General features: G+C 38.3%; 1 protein-coding gene across 7 annotated transcripts in view; it reads right to left on the reverse strand.

Moving 5' to 3' along the window:
* PCNX1 (pecanex 1) overlaps positions 1–16,852 on the reverse strand; it is a 499,400-nt gene that overhangs the window by 327,286 nt on the left and 155,262 nt on the right. For all 7 annotated transcript variants that reach the window (XR_014261020.1, XR_014261021.1, XR_014261022.1 and 4 more), the window contains 4 exons: positions 16,091–16,241; positions 4,907–5,137; positions 3,772–4,046; positions 2,223–2,428 (listed from right to left, as the gene is read on the reverse strand). Coding sequence is in view for 4 of the 7 variants with exons in the window: in XM_082451496.1 (XP_082307622.1) it covers positions 2,223–2,428; positions 3,772–4,046; positions 4,907–5,137; positions 16,091–16,241 (863 nt within the window). In the remaining 3 variants the exon portion in view is untranslated. The remainder of the gene's footprint in view (positions 1–2,222; positions 2,429–3,771; positions 4,047–4,906; positions 5,138–16,090; positions 16,242–16,852) is intronic.

The following is a 16,852-nucleotide window of genomic DNA, read 5'->3' on the forward strand; positions in this document are numbered from 1 at the left end:
GTAGTTTCTAAGAATTTCTCCCTTAAGCCTCGCACCTTAAAGTAGCTGGTGAACTTATTGAATTGAATATTTATACCTAAAACTTTAAAGTTGCCAAAGAGAAATAAATATCTGAGATCTATTTTCTTGTGTGGTTTTTGTAACATAATTTCTGTTTGTTGAAGCTTTTTATATATATATATATTTTTTTTAAATGGGAATTATTTATTTATTTATTTATTTTTGGCTGTGTTGGGTCTTCCTTTCTGTGCGAGGGCTTTCTCTAGTTGCGGCAAGTGTGGGCCACTCTTCATCGCGGTGCGCGGGCCTCTCACTATCGCGGCCTCTCTTGTTGCGGAGCACAGGCTCCAGACGCACAGGCTCAGTAATTGTGGCTCACGGGCCTAGTTGCTCCGCGGCATGTGGGATCTTCCCAGACCAGGGCTCGAACCCGTGTGCCCTGCATTGGCAGGCAGATTCTAAACCACTGCGCCACCAGGGAAGCCCCCCTGCTGAAGCTTTTTAAAATTCAAATTCTGGGGCATAAAAAAGATACAATTAAATAATTTATAGGAAATAGCAGGTATTTAGGTTGAGATAAATCCTAAAATTTCTTTCACTGAAATATTTCAGAATACATGAATATCTCATAGAAATGAGACAGTGAGAAATATTTATTAAGGATCTACTATGTGGCAAGCTCTGTAACTACCATTTCTCAAAATACGGTCTTAATGCCCTTTCAATCTATTCCAATGACAAGCTATACTACCTATAGAGGCACAGTGATGCCACACTGTAATATGCATATACATTAAGGGATCACTACTGAATATGAATGATCAGTGATACCAAATAGCAGGTTATTCTGTGTCCTTTTTTCTAATGGCTCGATAGGATTCTTCAGATTTGTGAAGAGTGATGTGAAGATTATTAGAAAATTATTATTAATTATATTGAAAAATAACTACATGTACTTTTTAATCTGAAAATAAAAAGAGGTAATCGATGTTAAGAGTAAAAGGTATATTTAAAGAAGCACGCTGGCAGTTTTAGGTTTCAACTCAGAAGTTAAAAAAGAACATAACAAAACGTCGATCACACGCCTATTTAGAGTCTTAACAATTCCAGTGCCATTACATTTTTTTAAATCATTTTAAGTAAATGTTTTAAAACTTCATCTGATCCATGCAAAACAGAGGGGGAAAGGACAGTGTTGGATCAACCGACCAGCCATCCGGGAACAGGTAAGATCTGAGTCCTGCTGCATGCCAGGTGGATTACAGCTCTCGTGTAAAAGGCAAATTAGTAAAAGAATAGCTTCCTTTGGGATAAGGAAAATTTTCTTAAATAGGATACAAAACATATTAATCATAAAGGAAAAGATCAGTAAATTGCTCTACACAAAAATTAAGAACTTACCAAAAAAAGGCAAGTCACTCTTCACAGAAAGAGAAGGGAAAGCCAAGATACAGAACGGAAAAAGATGTCTGTGGTACAGAAAACTGACCAAGAGTTCCAATCCAGAATATACAAATAAGAAAAAGATAACCAAATGGAAAAATGGGCAAGAGACTTAACATGCACTTAAGAAAGAAGATCTGATAAACTCATTTAAAAGTTTCCAACCTCAGGTATTATTAGAGCAATGCAAATTAAAAAAATGCAACTAAAGACCACCCCCCCTTCTCCTGTCTCTCTGAGAGAGCAGGGAGCAGAGGTGGAAACAATGATACTCAAAGCTGGGCATTCCTCTGTACAACTGGTCAGAGTACCAATTGGTGTAAAAGAAATAAAAAAAATTCTGGAAAGATTTTTGGCATTATGTATCATGTCTTAAATATTCTCATAAACTTTGACTTGATTCCATTTTTTAAAGTTTCCAGCCTAAGAAAATAATAAGTGATTACAAAGATTTATATACAAAGATTATTACAACACTCAGAAGAAACCAAATTGTTGTTCAACAGGAGAGAAGTTAAATAAATTATATTAGTTAACTATTATTGGCCTTTAAAAATGATACTTCCAAAGAAATGCTATTTCAAATGGTGTATATTTATATTTATATACATTAAATGATTAATATAAACAAGTAGGATAATGTCCTATTGGGAATCAAACAAAACATTCTATTTATGTATTTCCAAGTAGGTAATATGTCATCCTCTTTATATACACATACTACCTGAACCCCACAGTTGAGAGGCTAACATTACACACATAATTTTGTTTCAGATTACCTAGTGTTGGAGGGTAAGATGTGACAGGTGGATGGAGTCCTGCTCCCGGTCCCTGGCCTGGGTTTCCAGTGCTTCCTTGGGACGCACTGCTGTGGGGATCATTGGCAGTTGTCGCACTGTTACTGGTGCAAAAGGTTCCACCTCCGGCATCAGAATCTTCAATATTGCCACCACTGTTACAGCCAGCTCCACAACCCTTCCTTAACCTAGGAACAAACACCAGAGTAGGAGGCATTGTCCCAAGATCACTTCAGGATAGGTACTGTATTCTTTTTCTAGCTATTCTGAACATTTAACGCTACTAGTGTTCACCTTTGGAAGTCTTCATGCGGCAATCGACATTAAGAAGCAAAAGAGTCTATGATGTTTGCATATCTCCCTCATACTCACTGCCTCCGTTCTTCTAATCAACTTCACTTTTACACTACACTCTATCATCTTTTCTACGCCATAACAAAGAACTGCACATAACAAGTTGTTCCATTAAGATCTCAGCTGGAAATAGAATCCTTGCCACTGTATACAACCCACGAATACCTAATTGATTTAAATTAAACCTAATCTATGCTGTAGCACACCTGAAGAGAACTGCTGTAATAATTTTTCTTCTCTTTTTTTAAAACGTAGGGTGACCAACTCTCCTGGTTTGCCCACAACTGTCTCAGTATGGCACTGAAAATCCTGCATCCCAGAAAACCACTCAGTCCTGGGCAAACAAGGCAATTCCAGCACAGCACGTATCTTTTGAAAAGAAAACTTCTTTGAACACTACCCTGGTTTGTATTCTTCCCTCTGTTTGAATAGGGATAGACGTTAAAATGGTGAAATTTTACTCCTTAATGCTGGGTATTCCTGGAAGAATTTTAAAACACCTATTTGTGAGTTTGTTGCTCTAGTCCTGTCTTGGATTAAGTTTTGATTTTTAAGGATCTGAATAACTCTTAATCTGAGATTTTTCTTTACCATGCATCAAATTATGATGCTCCTGCACCATATATCATAATTTACGACGCAAAAGGCAGAGGAAAAAAATTGATGTGCATACTTGAAGACACTAAATATCTGAGATGTGAGTGCTGACTGACTGTTCAAATGGCAGCAGCGTCTCTGCGTCTCACAAGGAGGAGTTTCAGCACGGACACCATGCTCCCCCTACCGCTGGAACGGAATACAAAAAGAACGTAATCGACTTGCACGAGATTCTTTTATTTTTCTCTCATTTGCCCTGTTTGTTGACCCACACATTCTAATAGTGGCAATAAGCTGCAACAGAGAGTTTAAAAAACTAGAAGGAGGGAATTATCCAAGATTCTACTAAATGCTAGAGCAGTGGTTCCTGACCAGACTACTGTACATTAGATTTATTTAATAAGAGTTTGAAGATACAAATGCTCAGATTCTACTTCATGAAGCTCAGCTATAACAGGTTTTTATTGTACCGTGGCATCTGTATTTTTCCTGCAATCTTTCCAGGTGGTGCTAATGCACACTGCCTAGATTAAGCGGGTCAGGACACACCACCACTGGAAAAGGCAGTCCTATGGCTCACCTGTGCCAGGTTGACACTACGAAGTTTCTGATATTTCCCAAGCTGATAGGTCCCCCAAGAATTTCTTTAAGCTGTTCATGGCTGTCAGAGTAAGAAGTTGTCAGGGGTGAGACAAAGATCGGGTAGCCAATAGGTTGATCACAAGATGAGTTTATCATGTTTCTCAGAGCTTGCTTGGCATTTTGGATGCTACCTCTCTCTGGGTTACGGTTACGTAGGAAAACAAGCTCCTGCTGTTGCCCTGCCCAAAGGCCTCGGACACACTCCTTATTCACCTGAAAACCAGAACACATGGGAATTAGGTTAAGGGGCCAAGAATAAAATTTATATAAACAGAAGAGTAGAAATGGGAGGGATATAAAAGACATTACGATAACCAACTGTGAAAAGCAGGAAACAAATATAAGTAGGTCACATCTGAACAGGAGTTAACTATTTTCCACTGTTATTAGGCTATTAAATAATAAGCAACTACAGAGCTCTTCCTTCTGCTCTGTCTTGTAAAAATACCAAGTAAAATGTAGTCCATTTACTTTTCTAAATTGGTGAAGCACTGAATTTTGTAACTAAGATAATAAATATTTTTGATAGAAATAAGAGGTAACAAATATTTAGAGTTGAAAGGATGTTTGTGATTTTGGGGGTTGATTAAATGAAGAAAAAGCATTACAAACTATCAAAATAAAATGTCAGAGATTAAGCCTCCTAAAGCCCTGAGATGTTTTAAAAAACAACAAAACAAACAAAAAAGCAAGTTAGAGTGAACCATTCACAGTTAGCTACTATGAAGTACAAGCTGTAGTATTATTTTGCAACCTAGGAATCACATCTTATTAGCAATACAGTGCTGACATTTTAGGAAGAGATGCTGCTCAAATAGCACATATAACAGGCAAGAGACTGCCAAAAGAGAAATAAGCAAAAAGTTTAAGGCTTTATGGCACATGAAAAAATTTCAGAGGACAGAGTAAATTACTGACAAAATAAATTAAGAGCTCAAAAACAATAAACGTTAATATAGTATGGTCATTATTTTTGTTTTCTATAAAAGAGTTTCAATTACTTTTTAAAAGTTTGGATACAGTTATCTAAGCTCCATTGTTTTCAGAGGCAAACAAGTGCCTCCAAACCTTACTTTAATGACCCTGAAGCTAAGGTAGCGTCTGTTGAGCATGATGATCTTGTACTCGTTGGTGCCGTCATCCATGACGTGCCGCAGAGCAAGCAGGGAGGGTGAGTTGGCGAGGACTGCACTCCGCCACGCAGGGTCCCCTTCGTGGGCTATGACGAGGTTCTTCTCATGAGATACAATGGCTTCGTAGAGCACAGTGGGGTCATCGTATTCATCCGGAGAAGTGAAATGGTCCTATACACAGAGATAAAAAATACACCTACAATTTTAGGAAAAGAAGAGAATGACTTCCAGGATGATGAAAGCTTCTGAAATTACTAAATCAGTTACTAAATTAAAAGTCTTAAAAAACTAGTTTATATATTTCATTTCAGCACATGTTAATATTACTAGAGATAAATTATTCAAGTCGGTTTTCATATCTTCATTCATTTTTTTTTTTCTGTTAAAGGATTATCTCACTGTTATCAGTTAAGGGAGGCTAAAACTACATAAAAGGTCTCTAAATTGCGTTTCTTTTTAACTAGGTGCTTTTCACTTAAAGCCACATCTCTAGAATGAGTATAATAAACCATTTTATCCTGCCTCTCATTTAGTTAAGATAAGGCTCAAAACTATGAGCTCTCAGGACAAATTAAGGGTCCTAGCCCTAGAGAAGCTAGTAAAGTCTTCCCTAAAAAAACCTCTCGGCCTTATTTGACAAGTCGTTATTTAATATCTACCACGTGCAAGACATTCACACTCCAGAGCTCCCTCTGGAGACCAGGGGAGGCTAGAGCTCAGCTGAAAGACACTTCTGCTTAGCTTCTTCCCTTGCTCTTTCCTGCTTCCATCATTTCCTCACAGACTGTCCTGAGGGCATCCCCTCAATTAGTCTCTTGCACGAGAATCCTGGACTCTGACTCTGCTTCTAGCGAACATGCCCTAAGAGTATTTACAACTTAGAATACTGATGGATGGTTCTTGACTTCTGTCCATCACACACCACCAACCATCCTAATCTTGCTTTTAAATACTGAGTTCACTTTCCTACACTAGCAGATAGCTAGATGCCATAAGATGTGCTTTCTTTCATCAAGTTGTTCAATTAGGGAAGGAATGACATCCTTGGATAGTAGTATTTGTACAATTACTTAAATGGAAAATAAACATGCAGAGACAGGCAATAATCACATTCTTAATAAAACGGACACAAAGTTGGAAATCATTATGTATGCCAAAAGTGGAGAATGCTTAGTCTTGTCCAAATATTTCTTCTCACTGGGATTAAAATAGTTGAATGAATATGTAAACTTCTATGTATATCATTCAGCACCGTTTTACTGATAAAATATTTGAAACAGGGACTTCCCTGGTGGCTCAGTGGTTAAGAATCCACCTGCCAATGCAGGGGACATGGGTTCGATCCCTGGACCGGGAAGATCCCACATGCTGCTGAGCAACTAAGTCCATGAGCCACAACTACTGAGCCTGCGCTCTAAAGTCCATGAGCCACAACTACTGAGCCCGGGTGCCACAACTACTGAAGCCTGCACGCCTAAAGCCCGTGCTCCGCAACGAGAGAAGCCACCACAATGAGAAGCCCGCGCGCCGCAACAAAGAGTAGCCCCCGCTCACCGCAACCAGAGAAAGCCCACGTGCAGCAACGAAGACCCAACACAGCCAAAAATAAATAAATAATTTTATTAAAAAAAAAAAAAAAGAAACAATCAGAATGTCCGTGAATAGTGAGATAGCTTAATAAATGGAGTAAAAATTATACTCTGGAATACTACAGGGTCATTAAAAAATGTGGTGTGCCTCTGTATGTGCTAGCTTAGAGAGGTGTCCACGTTAAACTAAATGGGAAGAAAGCTTGCACTCGAGATCAATTTATATAGCAAAATTACATTTTTAAAAAGGAAAATATTTATACATATAGCTGGATATGTCTGCATGAACTTGGGGAAGTCATAAAAGATAGGCATCAAATTATTGGCAGTGACTGCTTCGTGGGGCTGTTGTATGATGGTATGGGATGACGGAAGGTGCTTAACTCTTGGGAAATGTTTACTTTTCAATGTTTTTCATTAGTTTTCAAATAAATAAAAAGAGATAATGTTTCCAATTCTAGGAAAAGTTTTCAAAAGCATTTTAGAAACTTCTCATAACTTGAGAAGTTATGAGCAGATGCACAGGAAATATTATTTTTCGAAAACAATGAAACTCATGTAGCAAACATTCACAGGCCACCATGCACTGTGCTAAGCAATGAGGACACAGAGATTAATATTATCCCTGCCCTCAAGGAGATCACAGATTGTAAGATTTTCATTATATATCTCTTGTAAACCAAGCTAGATTTTAATTGGTTTATTTTATTTCTAACAACCAGGTAAATCCTTAAAGAGACTAGCAAAAGAGAAAAAAATAAGGAAATAAGCTGTTTTACAAAATGATTAAATAGAGGACAAGAACGAACACATGAAAAGGGCAATTTGCATAATTTCTCTGAGTTTTGATTAATCTTCGTCTATAAAACTGGGATTAAAATAATTTTCTGGGTTGTGGGTGATATAATGTGTATGAGAGCACTGATACATTATAGGACACTGTAAAATTAAATATTACACAGATAACAGTTTTAATTTCTAAAGTAAAAACATATAACACATTAGATTGGAGGATTAAAAAATTAAAAAAGAACTGTAAAGGAAAAAAGCAAAAGTTAAAAAAACATCTATGAAAGTGCTAAAAGCACCCTATCAAAGACTGTGTCTGAAACAAAAGTTATTATAAATTTCGTATTTTTAGCTCTCTGGGAACAGGATCTTTTTTAAAAAATCAGGTTGAGGTATAATTTACATACAACAAACTGCACCCATTATAAGAGTACAGTTAGATGCGCTTTGACAAATGGGCAAACCTGTGTAATCACTGCTACAATCTAGATACAGAACATTTCCATCATCCCAAAGTTCCTTCCTGCCTTTTGGTATTCAATCTCTACATCCGAAACAACCACTGACCTGCTTTCTGTCACTAGAGATTAGTTTGGCCTGCTTTAAATTTTATATAAATAAAATAATACAATATGTACTTAAAAAAATTTTTTTTAATTTAATTTTATTTATTTTTTTATATAGCAGGTTCTTATTAGTCATCAATTTTATACACATCACTGTATACATGTCAATCCCAATCACCCAATTCATCACACCATCAACCTCACCCCCCCCCGCTGCTTCCCCACCTTGGTGTCCATACGTTTGTTCTCTACATCTGTGTCTCAATTTCTGCCCTGCAAACCAGTTCATCTGTAACATTTTTCTAGGTTCCACATATATGCGTTAATATATGACATTTGTTCTTCTCTTTCTGACTTACTTCACTCTGTATGACAGTCTCTAGATCCATCCACGTCTCTACAAATGACCCAATTTCGTTCCTTTTTTGGCTAAGCAATATTCCATTGTATATATGTACCACATCTTCTTTATCCATTCGTCTGTCGATGGGCATTTAGGTTGCTTCCATGACCTGGTTATTGTAAATATTGCTGCAATGAACATTGGGGTGCGTGTGTCTTTTTGAATTATGGTTTTCTCTGGGTATATGCCCAGTAGTGGGATTGCTGGGTCATATGGTAATTCTACTTTTAGTTGTTTAAGGAACCTTCATACTGTTCTCCATAGTGGCTGTATCAATTTACATTCCCACCAACAGTGCAAGAGGGTTCCCTTTTCTCCACACCCGCCCCAGCATTTGTTGTTTGTAGATTTTCTGATGATGCCCATTCTAACTGGTGTGAGGTGATACATCATGGTACTTTGGATTTGCATTTCTCTAATAATTAGTGATGTTGAGCAGCTTTTCATGTGCTTCGTGGCCGTCTGTATGTCTTCTTTGGAGAAATGTCTATTTAGGTCTTCTGCCCATTTTTGGATTGGGTTGTTTGTTTTTTTAATATTGAGCTGCATGAGCTGTTTATATATTTTGGAGATTAATCCTTTGTCCGTTGATTCGTTTGCAAATATTTTCTCCCATTCTGAGGACTGTCTTTTCGTCTTATCTATGGTTTCCTTTGCTGTGCAAAAGCTTTTAAGTTTCATTAGGTCCCACTGGTTTGTTTTCATTTCCATTACTCTAGGAGGTGGATCAAAAAAGATCTTGCTGTGATTTATGTCAAACAGTGTTCTTCCTATGTTTTCCTCTAAGAGTTTTATAGTGTCCGGTCTTACATGTAGGTCTCGAATCCATTATTTTTGTGTATGGTGTTAGGGAGTGTTCTAATTTCATGCTTTTACATGTAGCAGTCCAGTTTTCCGAGCACCACTTATTGAAGAGACTGTCTTTTCTCCATTGTATATCTTTGCCTCCTTTAACATAGGTTCGTTGACCATAGGTGCGTGGGTTTATCTCTGTGCTTTCTATCTTCTTCCATTGATCTATGTTTCTGTTTTTGTGCCAGTACCGTATTGCCTTGATTACTGTAGCTTTGTAGTATAGTCTGAAGTCAGGGAGTCTGATTCCTCCAGCTCTGTTTTTTCCCCTCAAGACTGCTTTGGCTATTCGGGGTCTTTTGTGTCGCCATACAAATTTTAAGATTTTTTATTCTACTTCTGTAAAAAATGGCATTGGTAATTTGATAGGGATTGCATTGAATCTGTAGATTGCTTTGGGTAGCATAGTCATTTTCACAATATTGATTCTTCCAATCCAAGAACATGGTATATCTCTCCATCTGTTGGTATCATCTTTAATTTCTTTCATCAGTGTCTTATAGTTTTCTGCATACAGGTCTTTTGTCTCCCTAGGTAGGTTTATTCCTAGGTATTTTATTCTTTTGTTGCAATAGAAAATGGGAGTGTTTCCTTAATTTCTCTTTCAGATTTTTCATCATTAGTGTATAGGAATGCACGAGATTTCTGTGCATTAATTTTGTATCCTGTAACCTTACCAAATTCATTGATTAGCCCTAGTAGTTTTCTAGTGGCATCTTTAGGATTCTCTATGTATAGTATTGTGTCATCTGCAAACAGTGACAGTTTTACTTCTTCTTTTCCAATTTGGATTACTTTTAGTTCTTTTTTTTCTCTGACTGCCGTGGTTAGGACTTCCAAAACTATGTTGAATAATAGTGGTGAGAGTGGAAATCCTTGTCTTGTTCCTGATCTTAGAGGACATGCTTTCGGTTTTTCACCAATGAGAATGATGTTTGCTGTGGGTTTGTCGTATATGGCCTTTATTATGTTGAGGTAGGTTCCCTCTATGCCCACTTTCTGGAGAGTTTTTATCATAAATGGGTGTTGAATTTTGTCAAAAGCTTTTTCTGCATCTATTGAGATGATCATATGGTTTTTATTCTTCAATTTGTTAATATGGTTTATCACATTGATTGATTTGTGTATATCGAAGAATCCTTGCATCCCTGGGATAAATCCCACTTGATCATGGTTTATGATCCTTTTAATGTGTTGTTGGATTCTGTTCGCTAGTATTTTGTTGAGGATTTTTGCATCTATATTCATCAGTGATATTGGTCTGTAATTTTCTTTTTTTGTAGTATCTTTGTCTGGTTCTGGTATCAGGGTGATGGTGGCCTCATAGAATGAGTTTGGGAGTGTTCCTTCCTCTGCAATTTTTGGGAAGAGTTTGAGAAGGACGGGTGTTAGCTCTTCTCTAAATGTTTGATAGAATTCACCTGTGAAGCCATCTGGTCCTGGACTTTTGTTTGTTGGAAGATTTTTAATCACAGTTTCAATTTCATTACTTGTGATTGGTCTGTTCATATTTTCTATTTCTTCCTGGTTCAGTTTTGGAAGGTTATACCTTTCTAAGAATTTGTCCATTTCTTCCAGGTTGTCCATTTTATTGGCATAGAGTTGCTTGTAGTAGTCTCTTAGGAGGCTTTGTATTTCTACGGTGTCTGTTGTAACTTCTTTTTCATTTCTAATTTTATTGATTTGAGTCCTCTCCCTCTTTTTCTTGATGAGTCTGCCTAATGGTTGATCAATTTTGTTTACCTTCTTAAAGAACCAGCTTTTCGTTTTATTGATCTTTGCTATTGTTTTCTTTGTTTCTATTTCATTTATTTCTGCTCTGATCTTTACGATTTCTTTCCTTCTGCTAACTTTGGGTTTTGTTTGTTCTTCTTTTTCTAGTTCCCTTAGGTGTAAGGTTAGATTGTTTGAGATTTTTCTTGTTTCTTGAGGTAGGCTTGTATTGCTATAAACTTCCCTCTTAGAACTTCTTTTGCTGCATCCCATAGGTTTTCGATCGTCGTGTTTTCATTTTCATTTGTCTCTAGGTATTTTTTGATTTCCTCTTTGATTTTTTCAGTGATCTCGTGGTTATTTAGTAAGGTATTGTTTAGCCTCCATGTGTTTGTGTTTTTTATGTTTTTTTCCCTGTAATTCAATTCTAATCTCATAGCATTGTGGTCAGAAAAGATGCGTGATATGACTTCAATTTTCTTAAATTTACTGTGGCTTGATTTGTGACCCATGATATGATCTATCCTGGAGAATGCTCTGTGCACACTTGAGAAGAAAGTGTATTCTGCTGTTTTTGGATGGAATGTCCTATAAATATCAATTAAATCTATCTGGTCTGTTGTATCATTTAAAACTTCTGTTTCCTTATTTATTTCCATTTTGGATGATCTGTCCATTGATGTAAGTGAGCTGTTAAAGTCCCCCACTATTATTGTGTTACCGTCGTTTTCCTCTTTTATAGCTGGTAGCAGTTGCCTTATGTATTGAGGTGCTCCTATGTTGGGTGCATATATATTTAAAATTGTTATATCTTCTTGGATTGATCCCTTGATCATTATGTAGTGTCCTTCCTTGTCTCTTGTAACATTCTTTATTTTAAAGTCTATTTTATCTGATGTGAGTATTGCTACTCCAGCTTTCTTTTGATTTCCATTTGCATGGAGTATCTTTTTCCATCCCCTCACTTTCAGTCTGAATGTGTCCCTAGGTCTGAAGTGGGTCTCTTGTAGACAGCATATATATGGGTCTTGTTTTTGTATTCATTCAGCAAGCCTGTGTCTTTTGTTTGGAGCATTTAATCTATTCACGTTTAGAGTAATTATCAATATGTGTGTTCCTATGACCATTTTCTTAATTGTTTTGGGTTTGTTTTTGTAGGTCCTTTTCTTCTCTTGTGTTTCCCACTTAGAGAAGTTCTTTAGCATGTGTTGTAGAGCTGGTTTGGTGGTGCTGAATTCTCTTAGCTTTTGCTTGTCTGTAAAGCTTTTGATTTCTCCATCGAATCTGGATGAGATCCTTGCTGGGTAGAGTAATCTTGGTTGTAGGTTCTTCCCTTTCATCACTTTAAGTATATCATGCCACTCCCTTCTGGCATGTAGAGTTTCTGCTGAGAAATCAACTGTTAACCTTATGGGAGTTCCCTTGTATTTTATTTGTCGTTTTTCCCTTGCTGCTTTCAATAATTTTTCTTTGTCTTTAATTTTTGCCAGTTTGATTACTATGTGTCTCGGCGTGTTTCTCCTTGGGTTTATCCTGTCTGGAACTCTCTGTGCTTCCTGGACTTGGGTGGCTCCTTCCTTTCCCATGTTAGGGAAGTTTTCGACTATAATCTCTTCAAATATTTTCTTGGGTCCTTTCTCTCTCTCTTCCCCTTCTGGGACCCCTATAATGCGAATGTTATTGCGTTTAATGTTGTCCCAGAGGTCTCTTAGGTTGTCTTCATTTCTTTTCATCCTTTTTTCTTTATTCTGTTCCACAGCAGTGAATTCCACCATTCTGTCTTCCAGGTCACTTATCTGTTCTTCTGCCTCAGTTATTCTGCTATTGATTCCTTTCTAGGGTATTTTTCATTTCAGTTACTGTATTGTTTATCTCTGTTTTTTATTTCTTCTAGGTGTTTGTTCTTTAATTCTTCTAGGTCTTTGTTAAACATTTCTTGCATCTTCTCAATCTTTGCCTCCATTCTATTTTTGACGTTCTGGATCGTCTTCACTATCATTATTCTGAATTCTTTTTCTGGAAGGTTGCCTATCTCCACTTCATTTAGTTGTTTTTCTCGAGTTTTATCTTGTTCCTTCATCTGGTACATAGCCCTCTGCCTTTTCATCTTGTCTATCTTTCCGTGAATGTGGTTTTTGTTCCACAGGCTGCAGGATTGTAGTTCTTCTTGCTTCTGCTGTCTGCCCTCTGGTGGATGAGGCTATCTAAGAGGCTTGTGCAACTTTCCTGATGGGAGGGACTGATGATGGGTAGAGCTGACTGTTGCCCTGGTGGGCAGAGCTCAGTAAAACTTTAATCCGCTTGACTGCTGATGGGTGGGGCTGCGTTCCCTCCCTGTTGGTTGTTTGGCCTGAGGCAACCCAACACTGGAGCCTACCTGGGCTCTTTGGTGGGGCTAATGGCTTACTCTGGGAGGGCTCATGCCAAGGAGTACTTCCCAGAACTTCTGCTGCCAGTATCACTGTCCCCACCGTGAGCCACAGCCACCGCCTGCCTCTGCAGGAGACCCTCCAACACTAGCAGGTAGGTCTGGTTCAGTCTCCCCTGGGGTCACTGTTCCTTCCCCTGGGTCCCGATGTGCACACTACTTTGTGTGTGCCCTCCAAGAGTGGAGTCTGTTTCCCCCAGTCCTGTTGAAGTCCTGCAATCAAATCCCACTAGCTTCAAAGTCTGATTCTCTAGGAATTCCTCCTCCCGTTGCTGGACCCCCAGGTTGGGAGCCTGATGTGGGGCTCAGAACCTTCATTCCAGTGGGTGGACTTCTGTGGTATAAGTGTTCTCCAGTCTGTGAGTCACCCACCCAGCGGTTATGGGATTTGATTTTGCTGTGATTGCGCCCGTCCTACCACCTCATTGTGGCTTCTCCTTTGTCTTTGGATGTGGGGTATCTTTTTTGGTGAGTTCCAGTTTCTTCCTGTTGATGATTGTCCAGCAGCTAGTTGTGATTCTGGTGTTCTCGCAAGAGGGAGTGAGAGCACATCCTTCTACTCCGCCATCTTGGGTCCTAAAATATTATGTACTCTTTTTATGTTTGGCTTCTCTTACTCTGCATAATGTTTGAGATTCATTCTTGTTGTGGCATCTAGCAGTAGATCATTTCTTTTTATTGCTAAGTAATATTCTAGCTGTTGATGAACACTGGAGTTTGCAGTTTGGGGCTATAGAATGGCTATGCACACTTGTGTGTAAGTCTTTGCATGGCCATACACATTCATTCTCTTGGGTAAATACGTAGGAGTGGAGTTGCTGCATCATACGCCAAGTGTGTACTAATCCTTTAACATATAAGCCTTCTGTGGATTTTCATGAGTACATATGAACTTTGGAGATGACCAGTACTGATTGACACATCTATCTTTTCCTGGCCTGAGAGTCCCTCACTGGCAACCCACCGTCTGGTCAAAGTGATGTGCAGTGAATGGCTGTTGCTTGTTACTTTACAGGTCAATCTCACCCTCCTCAAAGGTGTATGTGAACCACAGAACTTCTCCAGGTTGCATCTGTGTTCTCATCTCCTCCCCTCCCCCAGCCCTCCATGGCGCCCAGTTCCCAAGTCCACCTCCTTACCCTCCCTGTTTGTCACTGTTGCTGTCTGTCATGGCTAATGATGACAGTGTGCTATACCCAACTGTGTTGGGCCTGATTATAAGGTGGAGGACCACTGTCGCAGGCTAAAAACACATGTGAGGAAATGGACTGGGAGCAACAGGCAAGAGCACTTGTAGGGACAGATCGGGACAGAGACGGAAGGATCAGAAAATACAGAGAGCCTGTGCCTCAGTTCCTCTCTCCCAGATGGAGATAAAATACCTGTCATAACGTTAAGAATTAACTGTTAGTCAGTCATGCTACATAAAAGAGTATTTCTTATGTAGCAGGTACACAATACCTTCTGAGAAATTCTGAAGTTTTATAACATTTTAGTATGAAGTCATTATCTTTTTCTTTTCAATACATTGAATTTTGTCTTGAAACTCTAAAGCTAGCCTGAAGATGGACAATTCTATTTGATTCCTATTGTACATTTTCCCCATCACCCTCAAAATAGTATTCTTTTCACAGAGATTTTCAAATACTATAGCCCTTATTAGTAATGTTCCTAAATAATGTGGGGTGTTAACTTCATTGCAACACGTTTTATCTTACTTTATTGTATTTTTTGGCTGTGTCGGGTCTTAGTTGTGGCATGCAGAGTCTTCACTGAGGCATGCGGGATCTTTCGTTGTGGTGCATGGGCTTCTCTCTAGTTGTGGTGTGCGGGTTTTCTCTCTCTAGTGTGGTGTGTGGGTTTTCTCTCTCTAGTTGTGGTGCATGGGCTCCATAACACGTGGGCTCTGTAGTTTGTGGCGTGCGAGCTCAGTAGTTGTGGCACGTGGGCTCAGCTGTCCCGCAGCATGTGCGATCTTAGTTCCCCAACCAGGGATCGAACCCGTGCCCCCTGCATTGGGTTGCAGATTCTTTATCACTGGACCACCAGGGAACTCCCCATTCTAACACTTTAGATCATAATAAAATCATTTGAAGAGTAATTCACCCTTTATTTGAGGGAAAGAGTCGTCCAGATTTGAGCACAGCAGATGTATTTTAATGAATATTGTCATGTGCTCTCTATCATCAGATCTCATCATTACTGTCAAGTGGAATGATTAGAGCAGCAAGTGCCAGTATTTAATTTCAAAATATATTCTTAAAGTGATCCAGGGCTTTAGATATGCATTTTGGAGCCCTCATTTTCATTTTATTACCTTACTAGGATTATTTAATTAAGGCTGAATCTGTCCTAACCATCTATTACTCTATACAACATGCTGAATGGAGCTCATAGTTCAGTAACAGCAGCACTTACAAGACTCCTGAGATGCTATCACACTGCACCAGGAGTCAGCTACGTCCACCCGCAGAACAGGAATGAATTACAATCACGTGAAGTCAAAGCAACCATTACAGGGGCCATAGGTATTTATTTCCAGTTTATCACTGCTTGCATTTTTCCTCAAGATCATGCCCAGGTCACTCTCTAATATTAACGTTCAAATTTACTGTTAGAAACACAGGTTTAGGCTCCTAAGATTTAATATCGTGTCATGAATCATGTTTTTCTTTGCTTCAGATCAGAGTATTTCTCAAAAGGATCCTAAGGAACATAATTTGGAAGTCAAGTGAAGAAGTACCATTAAACACCAGTAATGCATTAGAAATTCCCTATTCTTACCTGATGAAGTTTAATGGACATACGAATTCCAGGGACTACTACTTTTCTCAGCAATTCCATGTCAGCAAAGATCCATTCGTCTCGAATTGAAGAAATACGGAAATCTCCCTTAAATAGGGCATGCAATCCATAGAGGAATGACTCTAAATTACTGTTAAGATTAGAGATAAAAGTTTACATATTTTAACAAAGGTCTTCCATTACACTGATTCTAACATCTAGTTATGCATCAGAAGAATGTGGGAGTGTTTTGAAGATACAAATGCCAAGAACTAATGTAAGCACCCCTGAATCAGAATCACAAGGGACAGGGCCTGTTTGACCTGGGACCCTTGTTAATGAACTACTATAATAGTGAGTCCCTGAAAATAAACAACAGGCAAAGACACTGTAACTTAAAAGAAAGTAACGAGGGCCTAATGGAAAACATGTAGGAATCACAGAAGAAACTTAAAATATGTGGCATTTCTTAATTCTAATTCAATTGGATGTATATGTCAAGAAATCCAGTTTATATTTAGAGTCCCCAAATCTAATGTACCACTATATTAACAGTATAAATGCTGTGAACAGAAATTGCAAGGAGAAATGGAAAAATAAAAAGAAGTGAATTGTTAGAAAATAGATGTATATGGGAAGAGACCAATCATACGTTATGAGTTGATTGTTTCTTAAAATGTCTTAAATCTATTAAATTCTCATTATCTATAGTTGCCCACAAGTGTGAATCTTAAAAGCCAGTTCTGTTAACCACTTAGAACT

Source organism: Balaenoptera physalus (assembly GCF_965194825.1).
Source record: "Balaenoptera physalus genome assembly, chromosome: 2".
Taxonomy (NCBI): Eukaryota; Metazoa; Chordata; class Mammalia; order Artiodactyla; family Balaenopteridae; genus Balaenoptera; species Balaenoptera physalus.